At 39.7% G+C, this 18019-nt stretch overlaps 1 protein-coding gene across 1 annotated transcript; it reads left to right on the top strand.

The window, feature by feature from the left end:
* On the top strand, positions 1-16431 carry sav1 (salvador family WW domain containing protein 1). Its single transcript, XM_062995635.1, has 5 exons — positions 1-453; positions 3513-3998; positions 10339-10609; positions 11275-11430; positions 11580-16431. The coding sequence occupies exons 1-5, from the start codon at positions 360-362 to the stop codon at positions 11791-11793; spliced, it is 1221 nt and encodes a 406-aa protein (XP_062851705.1). The 5' UTR covers positions 1-359; the 3' UTR covers positions 11794-16431.
* Positions 16432-18019: the final 1588 nt, after the last annotated feature.

Raw genomic sequence — 18019 nt, 5'->3', positions numbered from 1 at the left:
CGAGCAACAAGTTGGACTTACTTTAACTTTTACTGCTTAGTTTATTTCAACTCCTGGTTGTTTTATTCGAATAATAAATGATTTAATCGACGCTCAGAGAACTTATAAAGACGTGTGTTGTGTATGTAAATAAATGAGAGAAGTGCGGTGCGCTGGCGGCTAATCGTTGTGTTTTGTTTTTGTTCCAGTTAGCTTAGCTCTGCTCTGTGATGAGTAAAGCGGAGCTGTTAGCCCAGTAACTGCAACTCAGGGTTTAAATCCTCGGTCCGTTTAAAACGAGCGCCACCGAGGATATAATATTCAAAATGGCATGCAGGGAGTGTTTTTGCTACATGAATATCTTCTACTATTGAGCTAGTATGCTCTCAAGAAAGAAAAGTAAGAACGAAGCGTCCAAACCAGCAGAAGTCCAGGGCAAGTATGTGAAGAAGGAGACTTCCCCTCTGCTGAGGAGTGAGTACAGTTTTCATTTAACTGTTTTACAACCTTAAACACTTGAAACACATTTCTTAACCCTACTGCAAGACACACATTGTCTTAATAAATAGTTTAAGCTGTCTCATTTTATATAATTACATTGCATTTGAAGTCCAGATTCTCTTTAAATGCCATATTGCATACGTTAAACCTAAGCTTTTACAGCTGAAGTAAAAGGTTTACACACACACTTGTAATAAACATGTATGTCTTAGCAGTCTAGGGGTTTTAATGATATCTGGATTATATCTTATTCTGTCATTGATTGACTAGAACATATCAATTTTTTCTCCATCAACAATGTGTTGTGACACAATCTTCTTGGTTAAAAGTATTTCAACTTGACCAGCGTTTGACCTCTTTACCTGGCAAATTTAAAGTTCAACCAGATTTCATGGTTTTCTTTTACTGACTGATTACCACAAACCACGTTTTCTTGATAGTGTTCATCTCAAACCCATAAGTTTAGCCAGATGCAGCCATTTCAGTGCCAGGTTTGACTTGCTTTGGACAACCCGAACATTGTGCCCAAGATTCAGCTTTCTGACTGAAAGCTTTAGTGTAGTGGGTAGCACTGTCGCCTCACAGCAAGAAGGTCCTGAGTTCGATAACCCAGGTGGGGCGGTCCGGGTCCTTTCTGTGTGGAGTTTGCATGTTCTCCCCGTGTCTGCGTGGGTTTCCTCTCGGAGCTCCGGTTTCCTCCAACAATCCAAAGACATGCAGTCAGGTGAATTGGAGATGCTAAAATGTCCATGACTGTGTTTGACATTAAACTTGTGAACTGATGAATCTTGTGTAATGAGTGACTACCGTTTCTGTCATGAATGTAACCAAAGAGTGTAAAACATGACATTAAAATCCTAATTAATAATAATTCCTCTGGCAGCAGTACAGCTCCAGAGCACATTGCCACCGGTGTGTGACAGCAGTAACAGTTTGCTTTGCCTTTTCTTCTCCAAACATATAATAATAATAATAATAATACATTTAATTTGTAATGCACTTTACATTTGTGTACAAATCTCAAAGTGCCACAAGATAAAGACATCACTACAATTAATAAATAAATAAATAAATAAAATAGCTACAATCACTACATAAATTAAAAATTATTCATAGGTTCTGCTAAAAAGAAAGGTTTTGAGTCTCTTTATTTATTTGTTTATATGTCTGTTTATTGTGACCAAATAACATAATCATTGTTTTATCTGACCTTAAAATTCCCCTGCCGAAGGCCTTTTTTCCTTCTTATATTCAGCAACAAACACTTTCTGAGTTTACTAGACCTACACATCGTCATTCATTTTAGATCTGTTTTTATAGGCATCGAGTCACCAGTTATAGTCAACCATGATTACTAACAATAGATCATGGGTCATTACCACAAAAAGTTATATTTTTAATCCAGCAGATTTTAAATATAAACATAGAAAGCAACTCAAATTAGGGATTTTCTTCAAACAAAGAAGAAATAGTTTAAATTTTTCAGTCACAAAAAGAGTTTAAAAATCATGAAACATACATGTTACTCACAAGTGAATGTAAACGTATCTCTGTATCTGAATCTCTGATATGTGTCCATATACCAACTACAAAATATTTTTTTCTACATTTTCCTATAGTAAGACTATAAAGTTTTTCTGGCTCAAGAGTTGCAATAGGACCTACATTCTAGTGAGCTTTTAGTAAAGTGATATTATTTTTTCTGGATAGTAAGTCATAATTATTTCCCACCAGTAAAGAGATGAATTGTTAAAAGCTGGTCTCTAAGATTTTTTCATCAGAAAACATCATAAACAATATTTTTAAAGGAAAACAAAAGTTTGTTTTGGTATTTATGACTACTTTAGCTATATTTTAGTATAATTATTGTCTGTAATTATTGGTTAGCTTGTTTGGCATAATACTATAAGCCATGGGGAAATCAATAAAATGTTAGTGCTGGTTCCAGGCCTGTATAAAAAACGAGGGTTATGTCAGGTATGGCATCTGATGGCTTGCAATCCATCCGACCCCTGGCATTGTGCTCGGAGATGTAAAGTCTGCATGCAACTGCTCAGCCATGGAAACTTCATGCCATAAAGCTCCCAGTACACAGTTTCTGTGCTGGTATTAATGACAGAGGAGGTCTGGAATTCTGGAGTTGTTGAGTCAGCAGAACATTGGTGAATTTTATGCACTATGTGCCTCAGCACTCAACGACCCTGCTCTGTAAAGTTATGTGGTCTGCTGTGGTTCCTAAATACTTTCATTTTTTAATAATAGATAGAGAGATAGAGATATCCTTTATTTGTCATATATACATATACAGGTGTACAGTACAATGAAATTCTTTCTTCACATATCCCAGCTTGTTTGGAAGCTAGGGTCGGAGTGCAGGGTCAGCCATCGTACGGCGCCCCTGGAGCAGACAGGGTTAAGGACCTTGCTCAAGGACCCGACAGTGGCTGCATAGCAGAGCCTGGATTTGAACCACCAATCTTCCGGTTGATAGCCCAAAGCTCTACCCACTAGGCTACCACTGTCCCCTACTACTCACTATTGATTGAGGAATATCTAGGAGTGAAAAATGATTGCTTTTATATTTAGGTCCTTGATACACAGGAAAATGGGACTGAAATAAACACTTAAATTCAGTGATTAAGTTGTGTCCCAATACTTTTGTCCACATAAGTATGTGGATGAATGATCCGCTGTGGTGGTCCTTAATATGGCAGCAGCCAGAAGGAATCTTTCATTCATGGTCTGTAATTATTGGTAATTATTATTCTACGGATGTGCAGAACATATGTTTTATATGAACATTTTACAACCCAAGGTCACTTTACTAACTACAGAGAACTTCCATAAGAAGGTCATGAAGTGACCTGTAAAAGAATATGATGGATAAGAATATATCCTGGGTGTGTCTAAAATATGGAGGCATTTAAGACCTGTCCCTTTTATAAGTTTGCGTAAAACTGCCTTTATCCAGTGTATGATGATGTTGGGATTTTATTACTGCACATTTGACCTGTCTGCCAATTCTTCTGCAGATCTCATGCCCTCGTTCATCCGTCATGGGCCAACAATTCCACGTCGGGCAGAGGTGCCATTGCCGGATGGTTCTGCGGTACCCACTGCCAGTGTGTACCCTTTGAGTTCAGGAGCAGGGACTGACGCACCTGGGCGGAAAAGTTTCCTCCGCAACGTGACTCCACGGCCACAACACGAGGTCTCCCGGCGAGAAAGTCATCGCGTATCTGCTCCTCTGTATCTTCCACGCTCGCTTTCTGACCTTCCTCATGAGTTTGCCTCATCCACACCCTCTTTCGCCAGTGACAGTGGGCCGATAGTGGAAAACGGAGACGTTACCCGTTTTTACTACCCCCCAGAGGGATATTACGAAAATCCCCCCAGGCATGTGCGCCGGCCCGATCACTTCTGCGATGACTACAGGTACTATGAGCGCAGTGAACTGAACTACCCAAGAGTGCCTGCACAGCCTCAGACACCCCAGCCCCCCAGTCGGCCCCCTGCAGGTTAGTAAGAGTTGACCAATGATAGCAGTGTCATCTGCTTCATTGGACATATTGAAAATTGAAAATATTCAACTCTTCCTTTTTTTTAAATGACAATATACAACATGAAGAATATTTATTGATTCATACAGGCAGTTTCAATAAAATAGGACACATCTAGTTCTCTTGGGAAATGTCCATGTGCACTATTATTTCTGTGAATCTGTGATGCCTGTCATATGGTCATCATTACTGAACCACTTTCATGATTGATTGTGGGGATAGTATTCTTTAGGATGCAAGCAATAAAATGAATTTCTCTCTTAGCATTTGTGATAGCTTCCTAGTTTTACTATGGTTGTAACAAACCATGAACAGTTGGATCTCTGGGTGATGTTTATTGCAGCGTAGGCGAAGGATCCCAATGGTTAATCATGTTCTAACCCAACTTTAGGCCAGCAGAAGGTTTTAATATCAGCAGTATTTTGTAGTTCCAGATAATAGTGGCATTTCATGTTAAATTTGGAGAATTTACTTTTATATTATATTTACGTTTATATTAGTGTTGCACTATTTATATTGCTTTCGTTTTATTGGTTTATTGCAAACAGCTAAAAAGTTTGTACATTTTGCTAATAAACCTAATTTCCAATGGGGGGTGAATCATTTTGATTGCAACTGTACACCCAATAAATTAGTTACATATTTAATTCACATTAAATACAGATGTGTGTAAACAGCTTTCTGCTAACAGTTTAAGGAGGTGCTTAAATACATTTAATCTCACAGCTGTTAATGCTTAGTGAGTCATTCATTAATTATTTAGCATTACTTGTCAGTATAAACATGAACAATGTATCTTTTGTTAGACCTGTACTAGGTCTTTCCTGAAAACACTGGAGGCAGTTCAACTAGATATAATTTAGTCCAGTGTAAATGTACTGAGGCTGCTTAGGAATTGTAAAGCAATGTTGCATGTTTTTTTTTTTTTTTAATTAAGGTGACACATAATGCATTAACATACAGTTCATCAGGCGGTTAGTGTTGCTGAGAAACATTGGAACTGTGACTAGGGATGTCCCGATCCGATCTCACAGATCGGGATCGGGGCCGATCAAGGCATTTTTAACTGATCGGAAATCGGCATTAGATCATAACCCGATCTTTTGTTTTACGTCAGCATGTCCGCTGTGTGGAAATACTTTAAACTGGAAAGTGAAACGAGTCCAACAGCGGTGTAATGTCTGTAATGTGAGCGTTTCACGAGGCGGTGGGAGCAGAGCTGCGTTCATTACTGTAGAATTTTACTGTTTATATGGTGTGTGAGTCGAGGATCACTCCGGTTTACAAAACAATAACTTTTAATCCGAGTATGAAAACTTCAGGACCATAACGTACAGCTTTTACGAGTTTACGTGTTACAAGACTGAACGACATCTCAGTATCAAGCACTCTGATTGGCTTAGTTATGTAACCGAGCTTCGTAGTGATGCACTCACAAATTGTCGGGAGCAAAACACTTTATTAACTTCTTCTGTTCCGAATAGTGGACAGCCAGAGCCGAGCACGCTATCCCATGCACTATGGAAGCCCCAAAGGGTCAAAACACACTCACTTTGCGTAGACCCGTCCATCAAACCATTGTCACAATACAAGCACTTTAAGAACTGGCTTTCCTTCATAACAAAAGAGTGACTTTCCATTTTATTTTGGTATTCAGGTTTTACTGTAATGCTGTTAAGTAACTTATTTGTTTTTTTATATTCAAGTTAAGCTGCTACACCACTTGTGAGTGGAGATTTTTGTTCATTTTTAGTGTATCACTGCATTAAACAGAATTATGTTCTTTGAATATAAAGTTTAAAGTGAAACTGTAATTATTTCACTTCATTTTTACTACAATGCTGCACTAGGTTTGTTTACTTTTATTTTGTAAAAGAACATTAAGCAATAGCTTGGATGCAGGCAATTTTTTTCCTACAGCACTGCAGAGCTATTCAGTTGTTAAACATGTACATTGGATTAATTTGAATAACTGTAATGTACTTGAAGTGTGCACTGTGTAAACAGTGTTATCTAGTTCTTATCTAGACAATATCTAGAAAATACAAGTATCGGTTTGAGAATCGGTATCGGATCGGGATCGGTATCGGGAACAAAAAAACGTGATCGGGACATCCCTAACTGTGACCCAAAAATTGCAACGACCAATAATCAGACTTTTTCAGGACTTCCTGACCACATTGTCAAAATTAAAGACTAAGGTTGATACGACTGAAGGATGTAGCAGTCATTTAGTTCAACATCTGCAGCATGCTTAGAGTAACCACTTACACTGCAATTGATTTATGTTCCTTTAAAGAGACTTGGTCAGATCTTTGCTCCGAAGTGTATGGTGGGATTAGCATGCAGCTGTGTGTGTGTGTGTGTTTGTGTGTTTGGATGACCCTTCGTTACCCAACCCATGTCACTGTGCTGAGAAAGATTGAAGTACAGTTTTAGATGCATACTATAGTCTGAGTTTAAAAGATGACTTTAGTATTACTGTAAGTGAGGAAACAGTTCTGTGGTCATACTGCCTGTAGCATCGAGTTGGAATGAAAGCTGCTGAGTACTATTGCCTACTATCACTGGTAAGGCCATTGAGAGGCTCACAGTCCTAGTGTGCGTGTACGTGAATGTTTGTGATGTGAGCTTACGCATTAGTCTTGGGTCTCCACCCGTTACTGACACATGCCAAACAACATTAGCTAGGCTTCTAAAAATACACACTATACTTATCCTTCTCTCTCTCTCTCTCTGTCTCACTCTCCCACTTTAACCCTTGTCCAGGTTTTCTTTGACAAAACTCAGATAGTGTAGTTTCCCACACTTATTCCTGGTGTGTTTGAAAATCTGATGCCTGCAAAAAAAGTTCCATATAATTAGTTGTGCACATGTATGGTCTTGTATTGGAAATATGCCCCTCTTTCACTGCACGGTATCACTGGTAGGTTATGTGTTTAAATCCGTGATCTCACATTTAGTGGTTGTTTACCTTAAGTACCTGTGCTTTATTTGATTACCTTTCTTGACCAGGAACCAAGTGTACTGAAGCGGGCTGGGCTGGTGAAGCGAGAAACAGTGGTGTGAGAATATACAAGCAGCATATTTAAAACCCAGATGCATTAGGGTTTATTACAACAATGTTGTAAACGGTGTTGTGAACAATGCGGCAAACCGAAACTCATCCTGTTGTTGCTGCTGCTATTTACACTTACCGTGTAATATATATTTGCTCTCAGTGTCTGGAAGAGAATGCTGTCATGGCCTAATCTTCCCTTCTGCAGCTGACAATAGCTCAGTAAGTAAAGTACGAATAGTTCTGGATTCAGACACGTACTGTAATGTGGGAAAGGTACATCAGTGTAAGGCTGCATTCACATGATGAGCGTTTTGCACTTCATTTAGCTGAAGGCTGTTTGCATATTGGCTTACCTCAATATTTGTGCCTTTCACATGATACATGACAAAACCTCTTTCTGCTGGCTGTGCCTGTAAGTGCCAAGCTTAAAACAATATGGATACTGTTGACAGGCAGTATTGACAGCTTAATCACATGCCAATTTTTATAAATTGTATTTTAGTTTATACAAGACAACTCTGCGTAGTTGTCATTTGAATAAAGTGGCTTCATGACACTTCATTGTTTTGTTAATCTAAGGGGGAATTAAATTGTGTTAAAGAGCTATGAAGCCACAACAAGTAATTCCAGGATGAGGAATCTTGCAGTCTAAAATGCAAACTCGATCTTCACATTTCACTGTGCACTAGTTACTAGGGATGCATCAATACCATTTTTTCCCAACCGAGTACAAGTACATGTATTTTTGTACTTGCCGATACCGATACCAATACCTATTGGATCAGATATCTGACATGCTAGAAAACTCGATCCGGATCGAGTTGTTGGATAGTTCACACTTAGCGATCGAGAGCCGAGTTTTGATCGCCGAGCGAACGCCGACCAGTCGCCGAGCGCAAATCAGGGCAAAAATCGTGTGAACTAGGCATAACGCAGCAACGTGCACTAGGCACACGGTATCTGATGTTTAGTAGTTGAGCGCGGTATCGGGCAAATACCCGATACCAGTATCGGTACTCATGCATCTCTACTAGTTACCATGCTGTATTTACTTTTACAATGTCATGCTAGAATAAGGTAAATTTAAATAGTTTTAGGGTTTTGTGAATCAGTGAGAATCAGTTTCTCTCTGTCATGTCAGTGCTTTGTTTCTAACTACATCATATAAACAATTTGTGTCAATTTAAAAGGGTCATTAACAAGTCTGGTCAAAGTTTGTAATGACCTACTAGACAGGTACAGCTGTATTGAAATCCCATGCTTACACAAGGCAGATTTCAGTTGTGCTTGTAAATAGCATTTACATGCAATATTGAGTGTACTCAACTTCAGGTTGAAATGATGCAGGAATAAAACCTGTATTCTGTTTGTCTGTGTGATAGAGTAAGAAGGAATGTTTTCTCACTGCAGTAGGAGGAGGAGGGGGGAGGGGGGGGGGGGGAATCTGAGCATGGTTTTCCTCACATTCCATCGCTTCCTAAGACACACACACACGTACCCACACACAAATATTCTCAGTGACGTACGACAGTCTCACACTGCAGAATTTACCATCATAAGAGAAGGTTTCAGAGATTATAGATGATGATGTATAGGGCAGTGGGTAGTTTACTGGTTAAGTTACTGGATTAGTAATCAGAAGCCTGCTAGTTCAAGCTTCACCACTGCCAGGTTGTCTTTGTTGGGCAAGGCTATCATCAATCAAAAAGAATAATCAAATGGATGGTCATTTCAGCTAATAATAATTAACTAAAATAATAGCAGTTAGGTAATAATTGTAACTGATTTTGGTGGGACTCAGTTTTGACATTGTGGGACCTTTTGACATATTTGTAGGCACAGTATTAGCCTAGTGGGTGTAGATTTGGCTGTCAATTGAAAAATAGTGGGTTTAAATCCTGGGTCTGTCATGCAGCCACTGTTGGGCTCTTGAGCAAGGTCTTTAACCCTGTTTACTCCAGAAGCGCTGTACAATAGCTGACCCAGCGCTCTGACCTCAGCTTCTAGAAAGCTGGGATATGCAGAAAAAGCATTTTATTGTACTGTACACATGTATATGTATACGTAACAAAGGTGTTCTGTTCTATTCTACTAATTTGTATATACAGTAGGGCTGGGTATCACCAATATTTACCATCTAGTGAGTGACATGTATCTTAGAGCTTAGAGGTGTAGAGATTTAGCTCTGTCTGTGAATTGTTTTCAATCAAGAGATGTAATTCATATAGACCGCCAAATGAATTTGTTCAGAGTTTGTAATATGAAACACAAGATCTGTCATGTGACTGTGGTTTGTTATGATGGATCAATTCTATAACTGTAAATATTACATATAACATTTAAGGATTTTGGCTATATTTTGATAGCAAACATGGTAAACAGCCATGAACGTTGATTTGGAACGCTTTAAGCAGGATCCCCTTGGCTTTGTCTAGGCTCACACACTCTTTCAGTCTTTAGTTTCTATTTTTCCCCTCTTTTGCCAGAATGATGAGAACATTCCTACCCAGAAATGGCACATACTCCCAGCAGATTTGGACATACACTTTTATTCCCCTGGAGGAAGAGAAGATCTCCCAAAACAACTCGAAATACTAAAATCAACAACAGATGTTTAGACTGCACATGTAGCCCTTCTGCGCACATTCCAAATACCAAACAGCTTCCAGTACATTAATGCAAAGTATTAGAGTGTTTTTGAGAAGGAACTGTTACTTATTTTTAATGTTTATTGTGGTCTATTGTATACCTACATTTTCCCAAGCTAAATATTGGAAATTAAGACCTTTTTTGCTGGCTCCAGAGACCTAATTGTACCATTTTTCTCTGCATTTTCAGCCTTTCAAATTTTAATACAGTATAGCCAAATGTGTATAGCTGGATCTCTTTTAACCTCTTTTAAACCAAATGAGCTTCTAATGTGCTTCTGAAACCCAGAAACCATTTAATGACCTTTCAGTTAACTCGCATTATTAATACATTTTTTTAGAAAATAGATATTTGCATTTCGCACAAGTGTAAAACATTTTTGGTTCTACTTGATATAGTGGATGTTGTGGAACATACATCTGGGAGTTTCTCATCATGTTACTTACATAATTAAAGGTGTAAGATCACACACAACCCACACTACTCGCTGCTATGGAACTACACATCTTTAAAAATATGTTTGACTATTTTAAGTTATATGCAGTTTACATTCATTGTGTGTGTGTGTGTGTGTGTGTGTGTGTGTAGCTATTGGACGTATGCAGGCAAAGTCTCTGGGCAACCTTACAAGTCTAAGTGCCGAGGAGACTGCTCTTCCGGCAGGCTGGTCAGTCGACTGGACGATTCGAGGCAGGAAATACTTCATCGATCACAACACTAACACCACTCATTGGAGCCACCCACTGGAGAGGGAGGGACTTCCTCCTGGCTGGGAGAGGGTGGAGTCAGCAGAGTTTGGAGTTTATTACGTTGACCATATTAACAAACGGGCTCAGTACAAGCACCCCTGTGCTCCCAGGTAAGTGTGTGAGTGTGTGTTTGGCTGAGTTTCATAGCCACCGACCACGGCCGGCAGCTGTGTGGAAGGGTTGTGGAGTGCAGAATGTGAAAATTGTCATACAACAATGCTAGTGGTTTAAATTATGTGGGGGCAGCTGGGCTCTGTTTAAACAGGACTGTGCTAACCTTCACCCTGCCAGATTGGTATTTGTGCTATGCAAACATCCCATGCAGTGAAAAACAAAAATTAAAGCTATAGAACACATTGTACCATTGTAAATAATACCTATTTAACTACATTAATGTAGTTTTCATCTATTATTTACTTAAATACATAATGGACCATATTGTTCTACATATTTATAGGGCATGAAAACCAGCAGTTACTGATATTCAGCCTTTCAGGCCAATCCAGCCTGTCTGGCACCAACAGTCATGACCTGACTAGAGTGATTTTATACAATGTGATGTTTCAACATGGCTGCAAACCATATTTTTATGTGAAGGGTACCATTAAAAATGTTGACAAATGGTTAGGGTGTTTGGCCACCCCTCCATTTAAATCCCAGATCTCAGCGGTAGTGAGCGATTTATTAATATGATCACTTCTACCGAACAATTTCTAACATTGATGGTTTTCCCTGACGTTTATGTATCTTATAAATCATTTGCTGTGTTCCTTAGTGTTCCACGCTATGACCAGCCTCCACCACTTCCACCACCAATCACTTACCAGCCGCGACCACCAGAGCGTAATCAGCCAGTTTTGGTGCCAGCTAACCCGTACCACACTGCCGAGATTCCAGACTGGCTGCAGGTTTATGCCCGAGCACCCCTAAAGTAAGTCTTACACATCCATTCAGGCAGCCATGTAGCATGCGCTAGTGTCAGGTGTAGCAATTGTATGTTTTTGAGAGCCCACCTAAGGCTTTAGAGAGTTAAAAAGAGACCAAGATGAATCATTTCAGAACTTTTATTTCTTGTTTCAGGTATGACCACATTCTGAAGTGGGAGCTGTTCCAGCTGATGGACCTGGACACGTATCAGGGCATGCTGAAGCTGCTGTTTATGAAGGAACTGGAGCGCATCGTTAAATCGTACGAAGCTTACCGACAGGCACTGCTTACTGAAGTCGACATGCGCAAACAACGCCAGCAGTGGTATGCTCAACAGCCAACCAAAAACTTTCCCCACAACATGTGACCTTCAGCAGTGAAAACACGCTCCCTCTCTAATGTACACTGACGAGTCTCCGTGTCTCGGCCTTCCTGGGGGCTTTAGCAGCATGATACTGTATAATCATACAGCAAATGCTGAGAAGTGCTAGAGTCAAAGTACAGGACTCACTTAACTGGGAGCAGTGTTTAAATCATTTTAACCACATTGCTCTGCTTCCAGTAGTGCCATTACCAAGACTCTATCTCCTCAGAGGAACAGATCACCAAGGGTGGTAGAGTAAGCAATATTGTCTTAAACTGAGCCACACAATCGCTCTCCTTTACATTTGGTGAAAGTGTTGATTGGTGTACATGAATTTACACCATATTCTATTTAGTTTCAAAACGGGATTTTGTTTTGCACTGGAGCTATAAGGCTAATTTAATGAAACTCCTAAATCTTTACTATATGGTCAAAAGTATTGAGACATTTGCTAATTACTGAGTTCAGGTGTTTTAGACACACTCACTGTTAAGAAGTGTTTAAAATCAATGCTTTAAAAACAAACTATATGTTTTTAACTTTGTGGCAACAGTGTAGGAAAGGCCCTTTTATGTTTCAGCATGAATGTGCTCCCATTTGGTGTGGAGAAACTACAGTGGCCTGCACAAAGACCTAACCTTAAACCCACTGCTCCATATTGGGGGACTTATTTTAAGCCAGGCCTTCTCGTCCAACATGAGTGACTTGGCTTAATGCTGTTCTGACTTAATAGGTATACATTCTCAGAGACACACATCAAAATTGTCTGGATCGTTTTCTCTAAAAGTAAAGGCATGGTTCCTGGGGTCGATTCCAGACGGTCCTTTCTGTGTGAAGTCTGCATGTTTTCTCTCCGTGTCTGAACTGTGGGAGGAAACCCACACAAAGACGTGCAAGTGAGGTGAATTAGAGAAACTAAATTGTCCATGACAATTGAACTGATGAATCTTGTGTAACAAGTGATTACCTGTCTTGTCATGAATGTAACAAGAGTGTGTAAAACATGACATTAAAATCCTAAGAAAATAAAATAAATAAAAAGTAGAGGCTATTATAGCCACGAACGGGGTGCTAACTCAGTATTATTGTCCACGGTTTTGGAATGGGATGTCCAAACAGCTTATGGTCAGATGTCTACATATTTTTGGCCATATTCTCTCAGTATATTCCTTGAAACAATTAGTCCAAATCACAGTCTCAAGTGTGTGTGCTGAATGTAATCTATAAATGTAAACTAAACATCCCAGCGCATCGAAAATTCTAACATAATTAAAGGCAGCCGTGCCAGGCCGACTCCGCTAGTCTACTAAACTGCTGATTTTTAGCATGCACGTGTTACTCTTGTCAGTCACCACAACAGATTTCTCTTGCTTTGATTCTTTTGTATCCTTCACTAAGACCCTTTGGATCTACCAATCTAATCATTTCCAGTTCCTAATTGTGAACCTGCTGCTGCTTGCACAACCCCTGATCTGGTCAAGGATATCCAGATCTCCACACACTCTCTGCACACGTGTCCAATCTGTGGGCGCTTTTCACCTTTCAGAATTGGGTTCCCACACAAAGCTCTATCGCATATGGAGAACCATGCTAAGCTCAGTGTGCATGGTGGTGCATGGTGGTGCAAAAGTTGGTGCAAAAAAAAACGATGTCGCTCCGGGGACCTGGGTTCAAACCTTGCATCTGTAACTGCCTATTAAGAGTTTCTCTGAATAAACTGCTTATACTCTTACGTTAGGGATGTATCATCATCTTGTTTTTAGTGTTTTCGGGTAGGCTCCAGACCCACCGCAACCCTTATAGCACTCACTAAAAATAAATATATACCCTTTTAGTAGGGTGTTCTCATGAAGCAGCTTTTAAATTATTTATTAGCATGGATGCTCAGATGCAAATTATGAATACAATATTTTTATTATATTATAGGCTGTGTATGGCCTTATGTGAACTGTTTTAAATAATATAATATGTGATGCACATGGCCACTTTATTGGGAACACTTCAACTAATTATTATTGTGATCATCCAATTGATTAGTTCTTTGACAGCTTTACAATGCAAAAAGAGCATAGACACATCAAGTGTGTGTGTGTGGGAGGGGGTGTGATCTATGGCCATGGCCTGGTTGTTGGTGCCAGGCAGGGCAGACTAGTTCGACTAAACTGCTGAGCTCCTGGGATTTTCACACATAGTGGTCCTTAGAGTTTAAAAATACAGTGAGTGGCAATGCCACAGACAAAAACATTTTGTTGATTGGAGAGGTCAGAGCAGATGAACCGGTGTGAGCTAATGGGAAGGCCATAGTAACTTAATAACAATTATCATGCAGCAGTCTGTGGCTACAGTAGACTTATCAACACTGTACAGTTAAAGATCGGAAAACCGCTGCCTTGTCTGATCTGTCTTTTTTATCTTAATTCTTTTTTTATCTTAATTCCTTTTTTATCTGTTTTCTTCATTTCTCCTTTTCCTCCCAGTCTAGTCATATCCACTTACTCACTTGCACCTTTCCTTTACTGCTGCAGACCCTTACCCCAACTAAAGAAGGGCTGTCCTTAACGCATGCCCCCCTCATTTATGTTTTGGCAGGCCATACAGGATTAACAATCTAATAATTGTCAACACCATCATCATCCATCATCTCCCAATTCCTTTTGTCTCCTTGACAATGACCAGCATCTTGTTTTGGTTATGTGGAAACTATCACTCTGACTCATCTGAGTGGCACATAAGCGGGATTATGTCAGACACTCTGGCTGCACCGTTAGACAATGAAAAACATTCTCTGTTGCAATGGCTGTACCTAATATTGTTATAACTAATACAGTCATGACCTTTAAAGAAAAAATATGGTGCCTATGGTCAAACGTGGTAAAGTTTTGTAGATGTTTTGGGGTTGCTTTGCTTCTTCTCTTACTGGCTGCCTTAAATGTGTGCATGAATTCTTAAGACTATGTCAGTACAATAGATATCAGGACAATGACCCAAAGTGTATTCAGAAAACACCCAGAAGTGGATTAAGACAAAGCAGTTTAAATCTAAATCCTATCAAATACCTGTAGAGAGATCTCAAAACAGCAGTTGGGAGAATGCACAACACAACTCAATTAGGAATAGATTGATTTCAGTTATTTTTTCCAAAGGGTGTACTACCAGATGTTAAGTTAAAGGGGGCAATTATTTAGTCCAATGTAGTTCTGCAGTTGTGTGGGGTATTATCAGATTTGACTTTATCCTCATATCTTTCCAGTGCAAAGAAACAAACATGAATATCGAAGCAATTGTCATTGTAGCAATGTTCTGGGAGAAAAGCAGAGATGCCAATACTTTTGGTCATGACTGTGTGTTTGTACCATGTGGCCACCCTGTCAGTATTACTGCTGTGCTGGCATCACCACAAAATATCTGGTCTGTGCTTGTCCTATGGTCGTCTCTTTACAGTAATTGAAGGGGTAAAAGGCAGCTGATAAAACGTTTCTACCTCAAGTCATTCATTCATTGTCTGTTTTACCACCTCTTTATTCTGGTCAGGGTCGCTGTGTCAAGTTAATTTTATTTGTTTAGCACTTTTTACAATATACTTTTTAGATATTGTCTCAAAGCAGCTTTACAGAGTCCAGGACAGACAGACCAAAAGCCCCTGTTGTGCAAGCCAAGGGCAGCAGTGCCAAGAAAAACTCCCCTAAATTACAGCAAGAAACCTTTAAAGGAAGCAGACTCAGCAGGGACCTCCATTCTCCTGGGGTGACTAGAAGTTTAAGAATTAGCGAAAAGAGTGAACAAGCAATTGCAGTTCTTCATTAATCAGTCCAGTCTGTGATAAAGTCCAGAGTGAGTTCTGGACATTTTCGGTTCAATACGCCAGGTTTCCATCTCATCTAAAACGAGCTGCATTGTTGGCACCTGGGCAATCACAGGGCAAACACACACAATTACACACACTCACACTAAGAGCAATATTTTGTAGCTTCAATTGGCCTGACTGCATGTCTTTGGACTGTAAACTGGAACTGAACTGAAACACATGTGGAACCTGGTCTCTTTTTGCTAAAAGGCTGTGAGATGATATGATTTGTTGAGTCTTTTATTAGCTTCTTAGCTCTAGTGCAGAACTAAAAAGTGAAATCTCATATACATTTCAATCATGTCCAGAATTCTGGGGGAAGATTGTGTGAACTTTTTTTTATTTATTTGTTGGATAACTCAATGACACTACAGTGCCTGATAAAAACTAGGGCTTTCACTGAGCTGTATATCTTCAGTAGCCCTTATTTCTCTGTCACATGGGCATATACACACAGCTCCTGTTGCAACATCCTGTTACAATCCGAAAAGCTTGTGTTGCCACTTGACCTGTATCATACACTCTTGTTTTCTGCAGCAATGGACAATTCTGTTTTTATATGGACTTTCTCTATGACAACCGAGGCTACTGGACATGTTACAGGTTGTATTTTTCTTGTTGTTAAGGAATATGTCTTTAAGGAATTTCAGAAGCAGAAGCATCATGTGATGCAGGGTAAGTGTGAGCTCATTTGGCTCCTGGCATTGTTTTAAAATACGCTTTTGTCTTTATATACAAGTATATTTTCCTGTATAATGAAATGATATATATATATGGACATAAAAACGAGAAACGTGTCTGATGTTCATCACAGTGGTGTTTTTTGTGGTAGAGAGCCTGAATGTCTGTGTCTGCAAAGAACACAACATAAAACCTTTCGAAAAACATTTCAGCTTTCACATTCAATGTGTGTAGCTGACTGTTATCTGACCTAATAGCTTGGTGATTAATTCCTAGACCCTGCCAACTTATGAGTGTGTGAGCAAGTGAGGAATTCTGCAGAAAATACTTTCCTCTCTAAAGCTACAATTATGCTTTTTTTTTTTAAACACAAGCATTGAGTTTAAAGCCTCTGGTGCACTAGCATAAAAATCCATTATCTATTATTATCCATTATTAAATAATACACTTGGGCCTTTGAACTTATTGGATTCATTTTAATGATCATTCTAAGAGAATGAAACACTAGTCATGTAAAAGAGCAATTGCATAATACAATATTGATTTTGTTTTGTTTTAGGGAGTCCTAAAATACATCTGACTTAGCTTGGTAAGATTTTTTAGATCTTTAGGTACTGTACTGTATCTTTAGGTGTAGCTATACTATTACCAACAGTGTGTGAACACTTGACAATTGGCTTGTTGGACATCTAATCATGGGATTTAATATGCAGTCATATGCACCCCCAACTTTCCCTTTTCAGCTCCAGTCTTTACTCTGTCCACAAGATTTTGAAGCAAGTCTGTGAGAAATATTGGTGAGCTTTTGTGACGTCAAGTACTGATTTAGGGCAAGAGCATGTTTCAGTTCTTATCAAAGTGTCCTGTGGGGTTGAGGTCAGGGCTCTTTGCAGGCAGTTTTTTTTGGGGACTTTGTACACAGGTAACACACCAGGAATGTCATGCTGGAACAGGAATGGCTTTTCTCAAACTGTTGCCACAAAGTTGGATGCCTGGAATTTTTGTCATTGACTTTACTGTACATGCACCTTAGCAATGTGTGAATAGGTGTGACTAAAACACCTTAACGCTCAGCCCTAATTAGTAGTGCTGTCTATATGTTTTCAGCCATAGGGTATATGGCTTTTTTAAATGTAACATCCCCCCCCCCCCCCCAAACACAGCCAATTGTTTGTCTGTGCAGACACAAAAGATAGGAATCCAGCTCTTAAGGGTGGTGTGTTAGCATAATATAACACTGCACCACCTGAACGCTTCTGTAAACTAATTTTACTGGATCACCTCACACCTCCAATCTGTGGCTGATTTACAGAGTCGTATAGAAAGCCACACTAAGCCCCATGTGACTCCTCCCTCGAACAGGTGCCCAGATATAAGATTTAATAAAGATAGAATATCACTCACTCACTTTCTTAACCGCTTATGCAATAAGGTTGCGGGTGGGTGCTGGAGCCTATCCCAGCTTTTCAATGGGCGCAAGGCACACAGTAACACCCTGGGCGGGGCACCAGTCCATTGCAGGGCAGACACACACACACACACGCATCCATTCACCTATAGGGGAATTCAGTGTCTCCAATTAACCTGACTGCATGTTTTTGGACTGTGGGAGAAAACCCATGCAGACACGGGGAGAACATGCAAACTCTGCACAGAAAGGACCCTTAGCACCCAGCCTGGGGATCGACCCAGGACCTTCTTGCT

Source organism: Trichomycterus rosablanca, chromosome 5 (genome assembly GCF_030014385.1).
Source record: "Trichomycterus rosablanca isolate fTriRos1 chromosome 5, fTriRos1.hap1, whole genome shotgun sequence".
Taxonomy (NCBI): Eukaryota; Metazoa; Chordata; class Actinopteri; order Siluriformes; family Trichomycteridae; genus Trichomycterus; species Trichomycterus rosablanca.
The sequence above is the reverse complement of the archived record's forward strand: the minus strand, read 5'-3'. Positions and strand labels throughout refer to the sequence as shown.